Source organism: Petromyzon marinus, chromosome 38 (genome assembly GCF_048934315.1).
Source record: "Petromyzon marinus isolate PM22_M1 ecotype Great Lakes invasive population chromosome 38, UKy_Petmar_22M1.pri1.0, whole genome shotgun sequence".
Lineage (NCBI taxonomy): Eukaryota > Metazoa > Chordata > Hyperoartia > Petromyzontiformes > Petromyzontidae > Petromyzon > Petromyzon marinus.
The window spans coordinates 13368608-13385383 of NC_133704.1; the positions used below are offsets into that span (position 1 = coordinate 13368608).

The 16776-nt window shown below is 48.2% G+C and overlaps 1 protein-coding gene across 4 annotated transcripts; it reads right to left on the reverse strand.

Annotated features, from left to right (window-relative positions):
* Window positions 1-2410: 2410 nt before the first annotated feature.
* Window positions 2411-12597, reverse strand: LOC116957776 (uncharacterized). 4 transcript variants are annotated; one of them, XM_076072737.1, is made up of 3 exons: window positions 8044-12597; window positions 5832-5968; window positions 2411-3113 (listed from the first exon to the last, which is right to left on the reverse strand). In XM_076072737.1, exons 1-3 carry the CDS (start codon window positions 8302-8304, stop codon window positions 3071-3073), a joined length of 441 nt encoding a protein of 146 aa, XP_075928852.1. In that variant the 5' UTR covers window positions 8305-12597; the 3' UTR covers window positions 2411-3070. The 4 variants fall into 4 exon arrangements, with proteins under 4 accessions (XP_075928852.1, XP_032836017.1, XP_032836015.1 ...); XM_032980126.2 differs by lacking the exon at window positions 2411-3113 and having other exon boundaries at window positions 3960-5968; window positions 8044-8292; window positions 10207-12597; XM_032980124.2 differs by lacking the exon at window positions 2411-3113 and having other exon boundaries at window positions 3960-5968; window positions 8044-8379; window positions 10207-12597.
* Between the last annotated feature and the right edge of the window lie 4179 nt (window positions 12598-16776).

Below are 16776 nucleotides of genomic sequence, written 5' to 3' on the forward strand. Positions count from 1 at the left end.
TTCAGGTGAAAGAACAGAACTGTCGGGACGGCAGTGCTTGAGATCACGTCGTGAAAATTTTATTGTCTTATTTTTATTTTATTATTTTATTCTCATTCTACGTGACTTTACCGAAAGAACCAAAGAAGATGATTCCCTGCAGTCACGAAAGCTTTAAATCGAAAAATTAACTCGCTCCTTAAGATAACAATCCCAACGCTGTAATGAACCAATAATGTAACACGCAGACACCCGACACGAACGCCACGGACAGACGCAAGTTATTAAGAGCAATTGGACGCCCCGCATCCCGGCGGGAAACCAATAAAAAAACAACATGAACTCACAACCCGGCGCAGGCAAGATGGATGAGGTGTCAACAGAGGCCGGTGTGTGTTGCGTCACGCCTCGCCTGACAAGCTGTGACGAGTGGAGGACGGCAAATTGGAGCGCTGGGATGCCCCGAAGAATCTTGCACGCCGACCACGGACTCCTCTTGCGACTGCAGCCGCCACCCGAATGTGTGGAGCTCCGCCTCCACAGGTGTTGATGTCGGCGGGAACGGCATTTTGGCGGGAACAGCGTCCCGGCCAGCCGCCGAAATGGCGGCCCCACTGCGGCCCCCGCATGCCCGCCGGGCCTCCTCCGCCAGCCCCCCGCAGCGACGACGGCGTCCTCTCCTCGCGGCTCCTTCCCGCACCACAGCTGCTTCAGCAGCAGGCTGCGCACCACGTGGCACCTCCAAAATGGCCGCTCCCTACCGCTTCTCCGCCGCGATGGTCAAGATGGCGGCGGCCTGCCACGTGGTCGCTGGAGGACCTGTAATGGCGGCCGTCTCCCCAGCACGCCCGATGTCCTCCACTGGTGCTGTAGACACACCAGCCGTGGCCGCAATAACCGGGGCCACGGAGCCCGGGATCGTCCGGTCCCGGGTCGCCGCCTCTGCGTCGTTGGAAGACGTAACAGGGGGACATGACGTCACCATGCGTGACGTTATCGTACCAGAGGGCGAGCGTGACGTTATCGTACCAGAGGGCGAGCGTGACATGACGTCGCTACTTCCTACTCTACAAATGCATCCATGAGATGAGTTGAATGGTATATGGCTCGACTCTGCAGAGTAACGTTTCAGGGCATATAGCGCTTGTCTGTGTGACTTGTGGGACTGGAGCGGCAGTTTGCATTGAAGTCAATGCGGGCTGTGATATTTACCGGTTTGCAGCGCACTGTTTGGGAATGCAGTGCGTTTCACTATTTCAGCACCGATGTTCACCAAATCTTCAATGTTGTAAACTTGTAGGCCAGCTTGAGATGTCGCCGCAGTAGTCTGTTGCTTGAAAATCCATGTTTGTTAAGTTATTTAGCGGCCGTCCATGTTGGTTTGAGCCTCTGGTTTTAGTCATACATCACTTTAGTAATGTTCATTGCATGATTACTCGATGGGGCACAGTCCGATTATGGCGTGCAAATGACTTTTTTATTCCAATCGTTTACCCAAAGAATCTTTACCGAGCCTCGTGACTCCTTTTTCAGGAGGGTCCTGCCAGGTTATCGCAATACAGTGAGCGACGTTGCTGCTGCTTCGTGTGATCCCAATTAAGGGATTTGCAGGTACAGTAATTGTTTTCAGAAATGGAATGTTGGCCCATCAGGCCTGGTTATATTGTGTAGGGTTTTTTTAGCTATGGGAGTAACTGGGTGAAACCGGAGGTAACCCAAACAATGCCAAGCCTTGTTGTTTACAATTATTTATTGTAACAATGTATCTCTCCTCACTCAGTGCCTTCCCCACATCGGAGGTTGTCTGATTTTTACCGCCTTTGCCGTTTCGTCGGCACTACAATAAAGATCGGACGAGTTCATTCGTCGGCTCTGCCGTCCCTGTGTGTGCGCGTAGTGAGCGTGCGGATTACGATAGTTCTAAAGATGGACCAGTATAGATTGAATATCTGTATCAAGTTGTGCTGCTATGAAGCACTTACCCTGGGGAAAAATCGGTCACATTGATGGAAGGGTTATCGGCCAAAACCCGACGATGAAAAAAACAGTGCTAAAAGTTTCACCTTGCCTCCCAAGGTGGTGACATCATTACGTATGTGCCATCGTCTCGCGAAGCCGCTAATTTTTCACCGTGTAGCATGCATCTCTGCGGAGAATGGCTTTTTTGTGTTTAGTTTGTTGTCTTTACCCCACAACTCCGATTAACGTGGTTGGCTATGTGCGGTGCAAAAGAAGTTCAACATGTATACATCTCATGCGGCTTTGAACCCAGCGTTGTAATCAACTTGCGATCAGGAGTTCAATTGTGGCAATCTCCTGATAATGCTGGTTGTAAATTCCCCCGAAACGTCGGGGCCTAATTGTTAAATATTGCGTATCTCTCTGGAGCGACGACGGTGGTCCGCTGAAGAAATAAAATAAAACTGACACATTTGTTCACGCAACAACTTTATTCATTCGGCTGTATCGGGTGGAGGACGCAGAACACAACATTGGCAATCTTTACTCATGCGGCAATCTGACTCCATAATTAACAAAATTTAAACTAAACTTATTATTTTACCGAGCAAGGCCATCTGAGATGTATATCTCTTTTTCATAAACGACCTGGCCACAAATGATCGCTCAACGAATTAGCTTATGTGGAAATGTATAGCTACCATAAACTCTCATCGCATGTTCATTCTAAATGTGGAGGGAAAAACCGAAGGACCCGGAGAAAATTAAAAATAGTTTGTTAGTTTCTGGAGAATCCGGAGTGCCGGTGTCCAGTGGCTCGCCGATTGCTGTGCGCCTCGTAGTGATGAATCCCACAATGTGCATGCGTAGCGACAACAGGACGTGGCGATACGTTGTCGCCCCCACGTTGAGCGGCAGTGGCCCACAGGTGGATCACACTCGCTGGAAACGTTGTGGTGCATCTCAGGACGAATCGGAAGAAGCGTTTCCATCAGCAGACAGAACATTATTGTTACGGCTACAGGCAAATAATCTCCCAACTAAATAATGTATTAAATCTGGGTGATCGTTTGGTCAACACTTTCTGGTGGTGGATCGCGGAGCCCGCCAAGATCCACACCAGCATGGATCATCAACACCGCTTGGTGTATTGGCCACCGCTGATGTAGAGCAACCTGGTCAAAGAGACGCGAGGATCGTCAATCAAATTTGCTTCATAAAGATAAATGTGCAGCCCTGCAATTGCCTGTTCACGCCACTAGAGCTGTCCCTAGGTAAGGCAAACACATTTCTACTGCACACACACTACACAACCACCATATCCTTCCGTGATACTTTATACGATACCAACACTGACAATTCAACAGGTTCGGGAATAACAGTGGCCCTGAAAGTAAAACGTAAAAGGTGAGGTTTCGTGCAATGTTCCTTCTTCATAGGACTCGGATAGCATTTGTATATATTCACCATAATCCCTCGATTGTAGCAAAGTAAAGCAGTGTTGTCACCCAAGAAAAAACTATTGATCCTTAAGAAGAAGCTTCCACTTAGCACATGGAGAGAAACGTCGGAACAGCCTGCTGAGCAACATGCAGTACGTCCCCAGAAACACATCGCAAGGGGTCTGTTGCATCAACAATGGAGCGTTTCCCCTATACACTTGGTCTTCCATGACCATGTTGGTTATATCCCCAGCTCCCCCCCCCCGTTATTCCTTCACATTTAAATCTTCATCTTCCCTCCAACGCGAGGTCTCCATAAGGTTGGAGGCTGCGGGCCCCACTCCCTTATTTGCCCTCCCCCTTTCGTGTGGTCCCGTTGCGCCGGGACAGCTAATCACGGATTTTAGGTAACCCTGTCGTTGGAACCTTCGACGTGTTGTATTGGGCTCATTTTTTTGTAATTAAAAATTATCCCACGAGAACCACGGGAGTCTGGCAGTTATCTCAGTCATTGAAGCTGTGCGTGTATTCATTTCTGTGTGACCCCCACCCCACCGACCCACCCCCTTCCTCCCCGGCCAAAGGAACTTAGGCCCCACAGGACTATGTTCCTCACCCCCTAATCTATAATGAGGACACCCCCACTATAGTAGAGAGAGAGAGGGCCCTTGCCTATAACATCTGACAATTCACCAGCGTTGGTTCAAGCACGCCGGCTGACTGCCAATGATGAAACGTCCCTCCTTATCAATCCCTCGTTTTACTGCATCAAAAATACAGCACCATTTGCAATGACGCAATTCTTAATTTCAAATTATTATCATGCCTTGGTAAAGGCGCCTTGGTAAAGGGACTCTATAAATCGCATTAAGATAAGATGACAAAACATGCAATGTTGCATTGTAGCTTAAACCGATGGCCCAAAGTTAACCCAGAGTTGGTTCAACATTGACCCAATGCAACTCCAACGCTGGTGAAACGTTGGCTTAACGTTTCCTTGTTTACCGGGACATGTCATTGAAACCGGCCCAGAGTTTTGCTTGTCAATGCTACTGAAATTATGCACTCCCTAGAAGCCTATGAGGCCGATTACATTTGTAAGGAAAGACTTCTTTTTGTTATGTGGAGAGACAGAAACAGTGTATATATAAATCTTTACTTAATGCTTTCGTGACTGCAGAAATTCATATTATTGGGTCTTTCGGTAAAGTCACGTAGATGGGTTCAAAGAAAATAACAAAAAAACTACGAAGTTTCGATCGCAACATCAGGAGTTGACGATTGATTGTGTTGCGATCGAAACGTCGTAGTTTTATAGTCAAAGAAAATAACAAAAAGAAAAAACTACGACGTTTCGATCGCAACACAAGCAATCGTCATATTTTCTTTGAACCTATCTACGTGACTTTACTGAAATATCCAAGAATATAGTGTATATATACACACAATATAAAGGAGTAAGTCACAGTGGCTAGATGTTGACTACATCGCCTGATATGCAGGAGGTCGTGGGTTCGATCCCGACCCTGACGCCTGCTGTATATTTGGAGTTTGCGTCTCTCTCCCTGTGGTCACATGGATTCTTCTCCAGGTCTCCCGGTTTTTCCCTCTATATTTAGAATCAACATCACGCATTTAGAGTATTTCGCTGCTATACAATTGCACGTTATGGTAAGCCACTTCGTTGAGCTATCATTTGTGGCCAAGTTGCTTCTGAAAAAGAGCTATATAGCTCAGTGCGTTTTACCTGTTAAATGTTTACAAAATTGTTTAGTTTAGTATTGTCTGCTTCTTTATCTAGTTACCCTACTCTATAAGAATTCCCGGGCCGGGCCGGGGGTACCAGGGTTCGAGGGCAAGAGGGGCAGCCCCCCCAACAGTTCAACCCCTCGCACCCTGCATCTCTGCAGCAGCCGCTCACACGCGGAGCGTGGCACGGATGAGACGAAGGGGCGGGAGGCGGGCGACGGCTCGGGGAGGCCAGGACCCCCAGGGAATGCCCAGGGGCAGCACACCGCATGGGGAACCGGGATCACGGGAGCTGAGCAGGGCCTCGCCCCCCTGTGGTGCCACGCGGATGAGCAGCAAGCGGCCGCTGTGCACGGACGCTGCCCCTGGCCATGCCCATTCCATTCCAAATGCCCCCGTGCGTCGTCGTGCCTCTGCTCGTGCCCTTCGCAACGCCCGCTCCGTTGCCAATGCCCCTGCGTGTCGTCTTTCCCCTGTCCATTAGTCTGCCTCTGTCCATTAGTCTGCCCCTGGTCGTGCCCTCGACCATACCCATTCCACTGCCACTCCACCTTCAGCACCGCCTGCTCCGGCTCTGACCACTGCGGTCGGGTCTCGCGCCTCTGGCCCTGCTCATGCAAATGCCCTCTCGAGTCTTGTCCATGCTTGTTGCTCGCCTGCCCGTGCCCCGGGCCGTGCCCCGGGTTGTGCCACGAGCCGTACCCTGGGCCATGCCCATGTGGCGTGGAGTGTGGGCGCCTCGGTGCGAGGCGATGCCGCATGCATGCCTCGAACTGGCGGCGCTCCTCAGCGAGTTGGCGCAGGCGACTCAGACGCTGTGTGTCCAGCTTCCGCAGGGTCTGCCACGCAGCGGTCACAAGAAGAGTTAAAAATCAGAATATTATTTTTATTGGAGGAATCTGATATGCTATAAAGCTCTTTTTCACAGATGTCAAGTAGTTTTCACAGATGTTCTGGTGGAGCATGACAAAGGCCGTAGATGATTATCATAGACATGCCCATACGATGACATGGACCAGTGATCGATTACGGACGGTGGCAGCGGCTTGTTCCAGAGGTTCGGGGTTGGAATCCAGCAGGGCCCGCCCTGGTTAACACTGCGGTTGTGCATTTACCGTAGAAAGATACCGTGCACCGGCTGCTTCACTCGCAATGGAGGTTAAAGATCCCATGACATCATTCGCAAGGCTCAAAACATATTTTTAAAATACCTTAATCTGAATTAAAACCCTCCAGGGTAATTACGGACAAGGTAGAAAGCTTACATTTGATACATAGGTAGTTTTTACGACACAAACAGGAAAAATAAAAAAAATTCGAGATTTTTCATTAAGGAGTAGTAGTTAGTGTATGATCGTATATAAAAATTGTAAAAAAATCATATGAGGTTAATTATTATATTTATTGAAAACTATTGCCTAATAGTATATATCGACTCTATAATAGTACTAACTTCACAGATTGTAGTGGTGAGGCCTAGTCCCGTGCAGAGCCCCCGGCCTCGCCTAGATTTCCCAGCCGGCCGAGGTGGTACATTTGCAGGCTGGGGCTGGGCCGCTACGACCCCCCAACATCCCCCTGCATGCTCTACAGTAATAGTATCTAAGGGCTAGAATAATAGCATCTACCGACCCTATAGTAGTAAATGCACACATTGGGGTAGGGGTGGAGAAGAGGACATCACACTGTGAATAATTTACCTCAGCGTTGTTTTTTTTTGCATTTTTAACACGAATGAGAATTCCCCCCTCTCCCCATTGATCGCGTGTGTGCGTTCCTAGGAGCATCCATGGGTCAGCTTTCTCGTGCATGCGCAGATGCATGCTGTCACACGGTCAGCGTAGTAACATAATAATTAATAGTACTAAAATTGTCAATTTAACTACTTTAAAGTTGACAGATGTGAAATACGAATCGCGCTTTTTCACCCCAGGGCATACGGCATAGTATCCAAGTACTTCTTTTTTACGTAAACCCCACAGTTTGTCAGTTAAAAATTTCACAAGGTACTCGCGCAGACAGACACACAGACAAAAATTACTTTTATAGGTAAGATAACTATATCATGGTAGCAATAGTAGTAGCAATTATTATTGTAATTGCTTGTCCCACGCCAAGACGGAACAACAGTGACTGCTAGGGCGCCATGACGAGCGGCGATGGAAGCGCTCCTTTCAACAGCGGCTTTGATTGGACGAGACGTTTGCTCTCGTAGCTGGGCGCGCCCATTCGAGATTTCCAAAGGTGGGGGGGGTTAAATGAACTAGGATGAATTATTACATTTAAGTAAAAAAACATTAATAGCCCAGGATCGGCGGGACCTGGACCGGGTTTTTAATGAAATATTGTACTGTAACGTTAGACGAGTCTGTGTAGAAAATTTCAGTTCGTTAGGCTTTGTAGATCCGAAGATATTAAGCGTCAAAGATGCTAAAGAATAAACATACAACGGCAAATTCAATAAAAGTGTGTAGTAATAATAATAAAAGTGTGTAATAGGTGACGTTTTGAACAATGACCCTTCTTCACAGAACATCATTGAGACTCAACAGCACAAGTACAAGCACCACACACAAGCTGACACACTTGACCTGCACAAAGACAAAGATTCCCCGTATCGTCTTTAACAGACTGTTGGGGCAATTGCTGTGAGCGAGTAGCACCTATGAAGGCCTACACTGAGCACAAGGTGGGTGGCCAGAACAACGCCTCGCCTCCTGATTATCTCTAGCGGCGATGTTTACACAGCGCACCAGGTATTCATTTGAGGCTGAGTTCACCTAGGCGAGGCCCAGAACCGGTTCAGGTCACTGGTGTTGGCCATCGAACTGGGATCGCGGGGTTCGAAGCGCGCTGCCCACCACACGTGCACAAAGATACAGACACACACCAACACGTGTGCACGCTGTGGTACCTGCGCCAGTTGTCGCTGCTCCTTGACAATGGCGTGGTTGAGGGCCTGGGGGGCCCGCATGAGGTCTGCCAGGCACAGCGAGTAGAAGGGGTCCCCGCGGTAGAGGCTCCTCAGAGAGAGGAGGGCAGGGTTCCACTCCCGATTCAGCAGATCTTGCTCCTCCTGGGCGCCCTCCATGAGTTCGCTCCCCATCGCAGGCGTCGTCCACGTGTGTGTGCGTGATGTGAATGGGACGAGTGGCAGAGCGCACTGCGTACGCATGAAGATCCCCCGTATAGCCTTTAACAGACTATGGAGGCAAGTAATGTCTCTGTGCGACGCAAGGTGACTCAGGACCTGGGGGTGCAAGCGGGTGTTAGGTCTGCCAGTATAGGGCGATGATTGCTGCTGTGTGGTCTAGCCTAGGGGCACACCCATCGGCAGCTGTCCCTGTGCGACACAAGGTGACTCAGCACCCGGCCTGCAAGCGGGTGTTAGTCTGAAGCCTCTAAGGGGGGTGATGATTGCTGCCGCGTAATTGAGTAACCCCAGTTCAATCAGACACTGTGTTCCCACGCGCGGCGTGGGAGGCAGTGGATGTGTTCACGGGGGTAGGAATGCGGAATGCGGGGAGTGGAATGATGTCTAGGTTCATTTAAATTACTCATAATAGATCTTGATTTAAAGCTTTCGTGACTGCAGGAATTCATACTCTTTGGGTATTTCGGTAAAGTCACGTAGATAGAAAAATATTACTTTTCTATCTACGTGACTTTACCGAAAATATTACTTTTCTATCTACGTGACTTTACCGAAAGACCCAAAGAGCAAAAAAACTAGCGCACGTGGTTAATGAATAGACATACTGAGATGTTCACATACACAGAGAATTCCACTCCCCCGCCCGTATGTGCAAACAAGTACGATGTATAAATATCACCACTACGGAGACAAAGGCGGCCGGAGGTGGTGCTGCCCACCCACCCCTGTGAAGACCATTTCGGCGTTCATAGGTGCTACTCGTAACATCACTTGCCCCAAAAGAATGGCTATACGGGGGATCTTTGTCTTGTGGATGGCTTCAGGGCTGACTCAGCCCATCGCTCCTCTGTTATGGATGCTGTGACAATTCTCTGGGGATGCCTTCACCGAGGGACACGACTCCCTCTCACGCGCATCCTGCATTTCCAGATGTTTTGGTCGACATCACTTTAATGATCGTCTTGGCTAGCGCGGTGAAGCGGCGCGGTCATTCTCGGTCACGTATCGCGCGCTTTCAGATGTGCTTCTGCAACCGTCTGGAACATTGTCTTCCGATATTAGGAAGCCACTGTAGCTATGTGCTTTTAAAAATATATTGAAAACGAATTTATTTAAAACTGCTATTTGTGTTTAGTTTGTTGTCCTTCCCCCGCACCTCTGATTAACGCGGTTGCCTACATGTGGTATGAAAGAAGTTCAACATACGTACAAGTACGATTTCCGGCCACTGCGATTATAAACAGCGGCGAGTGGTCATCTTTGAACCCGTCCCTGACAATTCCATTACCAACTCCCCCATGAACTAACCAGCTTGGTAAAGTATGGTCAAGTACCGTGAAATTCAATTATGTAAATTGTGTCGCACTGCTGTGCGTAACGTAGGTAAGCACGCAGAATGCAGCCCTTAATACCTGTCATGCACGGTGGTCGCCCAGACAGGGGCTTACATTTCTGCTTAGCTTTCGAGATTGGGAGCATTACGGATCATTTGGTCAGAGTAAAGAATAAAAATAAACTAATTTTATTTCACCAGGCAAGGCCCACTGAGCTATGTAGCTCTTTTTCAGAAGCGACCTGGCCACAAATGATAACTCAACGAAGTGGCTTATCACGTGGAAATGTATAGCAGCCAAATACTCTAAACGCGTGGTGATATTGATTCTAAATGTGGAGGGAAAAACCGGAAGACCCGGAGATAAATCCACGCTACCACGGGGAGAACGTGCAAACTCCAAATATACAGGCGTCAGGCTCTGGATAAACCCCACTAGCTCCTGTATACCACGTGAGGTAGTTAACATCTCCCCACCGTGACGCCCATCATTATTACACGCATATGAAGGCACACACACGCATAACACCAGGAAAAGAAATACAATATTCTAAAGTGATTCAATATTTCACAATAGCAGTGACACTCACCGTTAGTTGTGCGAGCGTCGCAGCAATGAGGTTGACAGTTGGAGTCTCGAGACGAGTTTCCCAGCCAGAAACACGTGGAGGGAAAGCAGCGGTGTAGGACAATGTGTTTACGTGTGAGTGTGCCTGGATATGTCAGTGCGTGTCTGTGAGTGTTAGCGTGTGTTTTAATTATTTTGTATGTATCTTCTCGTGTGCGTTAGTGTGTCTCTGAGTACGCTCATGATGTTGCTATGGTGTGGTCGTGATCCTGTGTGAGCGTGGGGAGCGGTGTGGCAACGGTTTCCTGCACTGCACTGCTGCGTACCCGGCGACTTTGACTTCGATTCCTCAGCCAAGGCGATTATCAGTGGCACGTGGCGTGAGAAATTACCCCGAGCCTCACCTGGATCGACTCAAGCATGTCCAGCGAGTGGCTGGTTGCGCCGCGTAAATATCAGCAGTGTGGAGACAAAGACGGCCCAGCGTGGTGCTATCAAGAGGACATCGTCGTGCGCCGTGTCGGCCTCACACACTAACACAAACACGTCCCCGCGGACAGAAATCGCCCCAGCAGGCTGGATGGCTACGCTGGTCGTTTTGATCCTCGTCTTTGGCTGGGACTCGTTTTGGGTTTCGTGGCAAGACCCGCTTGGCCAGCGTGCCTGGTATTTAATGATTGATCCGCCGGTGGAAGGAGGTGGGGGGAAGGAAGGCATGCATTATACATGTCCCCTCTGTAATCCGACGCGCTCCCCTCCCGACCACAGCTCATACCGAGGAACCGATGGCCCGAACACGACCCGCGCGTCTCCCACTCCGAAACGGCCCACAAGCGATTGGGATCCGTCGCTTATGAGCATCCAAGCCGCGCTAATCGGGTACTAGAGAGGCATATTTTCGATCCGGCAACAACACTGTTTCTAATTTTAGCGCGTTGACTCACTTCTATTGTAAGGGATTATTTCAGTGACAAAAGTGGCTGAACTGTGTGTGTAACCGAAACAGCAAGACCTCTTCACAATTCTGGCAAATTGCCTAATTAAGCTGGTTGTAATCACCAGTGAAACGTCGTACTCAAATTGTAAATGTGAGTTTTACTCTCCAACACGCCGGTGTGCTGAAGTAGTAACGAAATGGCACGTTTTGTTTAAGTGGCAAACCTTACTAATTGGCTGTCGTGTGATGGTACATTAATATCTATGCGAACCCAAAAACACCTTTATGAATATTCTTAGCTCTTTCGGTAAAGTCACGTTGAAGGGAAACAATAAAATAATAAAATATATATTTGACAATAAAAATTCTCACGTTTCGACCATAACACAAACGGTCGTCATCAGGTGTGAAAAGCAACGGCAAGAAACATTTGAAAGAAGTGGCGGTCCGCATATATTTATTTATTTATTTTAAAGCGGTGCTTTTTTTTTTAAAACGTTAGCACCACGGGCAGCGATTTGGCAGTTTGTTTAGAAGGACGAGTCCATCTATGTTCTGAAAAGAGGAGGGGGGAGACGGTACGGATGAACACAAACCTGGTGGAGAGGTCGTGCAGCGGTTTAGCACATTTCGATACAAACCCAGCGACCCGAGTTCGATTGCAGCTCACAGCCAACATCGGTGGCGAATGTCTGAACCAATTATGGACCTCCCCGAGATCGACTCGGCCTTGAATGAGTATTTAGTGCATTGTGTAAACATCACCATTGGAGAGACAAAGACAACCAGGTATAGTGGTGGCCAACCACCTCTTCATGTTAAACAATAGGTTTAACCCTTTCTGGCAATGAAACAGATGTTAAGATGTTAAAACACCAAACAGAATACATTTTCAAGGAATCGTGTCTGCATTAACCACACGTACTTGTGGTGAACATGCCAACAAAAAACATGCTCTGATAATATATGCATTGTCTTTGAAACTGATTAGATCACACCAGAGACAGTTTTCTTTTGAGCCTAGTCTCAAAGTGTTCACCTCCTCATGTGCCGTTCCGGCCTTCATGGGTGCTCGCCAACGGTACTTGCCATAACAGTCTGTTTCTTATGGCTATATGGGGGACCTTTGTCTTTGTTTGGAAGCTCCGGTGGAGCTGGGGCCAGAGTTCAGCCCATCATCTCTCCCGAGGTCAACACAATAAACTTACTTTGGGCGGCCACCATCAACTTCCCACTGCAAATTTAACGGTGCCCTGTGGAATGACTACCCCCGCCGTAGAAATGTGGAATTTCCAGCACTGGCTGGGTAGGCGTTTCGCGCCTGTGCTGACCAACTATCTGCGATGCGTTCTCTGGTGGCGTCACGTGTCTTTGGGCATGCTGTCCGACGTTTCGCTCCACGCCTTCTACCCCGCATTGCGACCGCTCAACATCTCCCTCCGCACACCCCGTGCCCTCCCCCCCGGCAGCTTCCATGCCCTCTCCACCTTGGCCCCCTCCTTCCTGCACCCCCTATGCCCCCCCCCCTCCCCATTCTCAACAGCCGCATTATCAGCCCGCGCGCAGCTTGCACGTTTAACACGCGCCAGTTGCGCCGTGCGTGTGCCACATGGCGCTGTTATTGTATTGCAGCGCCGACTCCTCTATCGCGCTGCTGAGAAAGATTACTCATGCGACAGTCCTCTTATCCGCAGTCACCCCAAATCGTAATCACCACACTTAGCACAATGCAGCATTAAAACTACAACTCATTTGGTGGTGCTGCACAAGCACAATTAAAAAGAACTCCACGCGTTCGTCAAAAACAACACTGTGTCTTTAAAAGGAAAAATACATCGGTAACATTCTGCGATGAAGGACCATTGGTCGAAACCTCGCCTATTATGTATTTATTTTCATAGCATATGCAGGAACATTGCCCGAAATGTCGCCTATTATATGTTCTCTTTTAAGGCCACACGGTGTTAGTGACAATCATGTTGCGTTTTGTTTTTGTCACTCATGCTTGTGCACCACTTGCCAACGCAGCAGCATCGCCAAATGATGTGCATGGGTAGCTTCTTCAGTCAATGGGGATTGGGCCGGATGCATCACGGCTGAACGGGATGACGGCCGAAAGACAAGACTGGTGATGGAATGGCAGCCCAAGGAGAGAGCGCGCATGAGGCGACGCTCACGTGTAGGACTGAGATGGATCGTGCCATCTCAGCACCGCGTGCGACGGCCTGGGGAGGGAGCCTTCATCCGGCAATTGATTGGCAAAGGCACTGCGTAACATACGTGTAACGAAACACCTCCGCAGACTTAAACACAGCCACCGTTCATAGCAGTGAAGTTGGCGGTGATGTCGTCTTTACAGAGCCTCTGCCAGGCTGCGTGTAGCCCTGCCATCTAAGCGTGGAGATCGGTGAGGGCTGGTTGATTTTACGGCGGTGGGGGGGGGGTTGACAGACCCAGGTGGCTCGGGGCACCACGGTGGCGAGATGTTAACTACCTCGCCTAGTATACAGGTCGTGTATTCGATACCGACCCTGACGCCTGTATATTTGAAGTTCTTAATTAATTGTATTTTTACGATGACCTTCAGACCGCAGCTCTTTCGCCAGCATTGCCTCTTAATACCTCTCACACCACGGTTAATGGTATAGTTTTACAACATGGAGTATACTAGGGCCTCGCAGCTGTCTCTCTCCCCCTCCTCTATTCCGACCATGGACGAACTCGTCCGTCTGAACGGGGCCCGTAGCTATCCGTGGTGCTGAAATTTGAGGGTAAGAATCCACCCATTTTTTCGCCATATAGCATTGTGATATATAACGACTTATTGTTGGTAGCTTAGCTGATTGGAGAATATAGAGTTTATTGATAACATGAAGGTAATTTATATTTTAGTTTTTATTGGTTCACTATATAGTACTGTGAATAGCTCAGATGTGTAGTCATTTCTGTGACCAGTCACTAGCTAATCACTCAGTTATTTCAATGCTAAATTCGCCTAGTTATTTCAATGCTAAATTCTCCTGTTTGATTTGTACTAAGTGCCTCGGTGAATGTGTATGCTCTGACTTTAACGTAGCTATTTCTGTAGCAGTTACAAGCTAATCACTCAGCTATTTCAATGCTATATTCTATGCTAATTCCATTGTCAAGGGGTGCCTCTGCGGATGTGTATGCCTTAACTTAGCTATTTCAATGCTAAATTCTATGCTAATTCCTTTAACAATGGGTGCCTCTGCGGATGTGTATGCTTTAACTTTTAACATAGCTATTTCTGTGACCAGTCACAAGCTAATCATTCAGCCATTTCAATGCTAAATTATATGCTAATTCCTTTGTCAAGGCGCTTTGTTCCTCTTACACAGCTTAAAGGGCGTGATCTGAACGTGGCTCTTTCACTCCAGCGCTGTCCTACCAGACAGTCTCGCCCCTTCACCTGATGAAGGCCGCTTGTGTTGTGGCCGAAACGTCGTGAGAATATTATTGTTATTTTATTTTATCAATTTATTATTTTATTCTCATTCTACGTGACTTTACCGAAAGAACCAAAGAAGATTCCATCTTTTTCTCCCGGTGGTCGGGTGGACTTTTCTCCGGATCCTGTTTTTTCCCTCCACATTTAGAATCAACGTGTGTTTAGACTATTTGGCTGCTGTAAATTTCCACACAAGCCACTTCATTGAGCTACCATTTGTCACCAGGTCGCCTCTGAAAAAGAGGTATACAGCTCAGTGGGTCTTACCTGATAAAATCATTAAAAATATAAAATTTTCATTTTGGGCCGAGATTGTTGATGAGCACAGGAACGAGTGCCTGCCAAGTCACCCCCGTTCCACACTTCGTTGTATCCGAAAGTCCAGAACATCGCTGTTCTGCAAACTATTTTGGCACCCAGCCACATCCATCTCTCATTTCGTACACTTGGCCTCCTCTTGCGAATGACGTCACGGGACCTTTAACGCCCACCGTGGGTGAAGTAGACTGTGTGGGATTATGGTTAATTCGGCACCGCAGGGGCAACCAGGGCTGCCGCTGGCTTCGAACCGTGAAACTCTGCAACGAGCGGCGAATGCAGCGCTACCGCTGGGTCGCATCATTTACATCGCAGGATTGTGATTGAGACAGTTTTATCCAGCGGCGGATTGACGATGGTAATACACTGCACCAGGTACTCATTTTAGGCTGCATCGACCTAGGCGAGGTCCAGTAAACGGTTCAGATAATCATTACTGGTGATGGCCATGAGCGGGAATTGAACTCGGGTCGTCGGGTTGGAAGCACAGCGTACTAACAGCTGCACCACTGCTCCCCACTTGTTACACATGCATACTGCTATTTTAAACTACGTAATATTATATTTTTTACCAGGTAAAGTCCATTGAGCTATGTAGCTCTTTTTCAGAAGCGACCTGGCCACAAATGACAGCTCAACAAAGTGGCTTATCACGTGGACATGTGTAGCAGCCAAGTAATCTAAACACACGTTTACATATGTGGAGGGAAAACCCAGAGGACCCGTAGAAAAATCTACGCAACCACGGGAAGAACGTGCAAACTCCAAATATACAGCAGGCATTAGGGTCGGGCTCGAACCCGCGAACTCCTGTATACCAGGCGAGGGAGATAACATCTCGTCACCATGGTGCCCCACATATGGACCAACACACAACAATGCTCTCTCACATCGCACGCACGCAGCTGTGCGAGTGCATGCGCTCGTCAAGTGGTTTTCTGCACAGTATCGACTCGTCTACCGCAATCTAAAACAACATTTTTATTATAAACAAAAACGAATCTGACGAGTGGTGTGTCAACAACGTACGCTTTTCCGGATGTGGTGAAAGATCTCTCAGACGTGGGTACGAATGTTGTGCCAAGTTTGTGGAGTGACATACAAAGGCATCGCAAGGCGAACATCCACTTTTGGTTTACAGAAAGTTTGAAAGCGAAACGTTCTTTTTTTGCCAGAAGTTGCAATGACGGCTCCAGACTCTTGGCAGTGATTGGCCCATCTTTTACAATCATCCAGGGTTAGGACCCTCGTATGTTACTATATAAGCACACTTCTCTTCTGATTTGTATTTGATTTTCTTTTTGATATTCTAGTGACCCAGCAGATCTCTCTTGCAAATGAGACCCCGCTATGCTGGTCTCTTTTGAGTTCAACACAGGTTCAAGAAAATGAACTTCAACCTTGGTTATCACATTGGTCCCATGCCGAAGAGTCCCCTGGTTGTGCGTGTACAAGTGTAATGTACGCGCGCGCACGCACAACAGCACTTGCGATATCACCTCGCTACAGAGATACATGCTCATAGAGACCCCCCATTTGTCCCGAGTGTAGCCGCAAAGAAAGCGGTCGCTCTCTCGTGTTAACTTACGCCCTCGTACAGAGATCACATGGCGTATAACGATCACGCACGCACGTGCTACAAAACATCCAATCCTAGCTGGTATTTTGAGTTAACACCGTGCACACGTACCCGTGTGTAATGTATTTAGCATTTGATGAGGTCTGTACAAGCACAAATGCTCACATACCCAGCGATGATGCGTTAACGTTCTCGAGTGTGTTGTTGCAAGGCACAGTTCAAATTACTATTAAACCTGTTCGAGTGAACACAATTGTAGAGTAGCAAACTTTCCCCTGGGTCTACT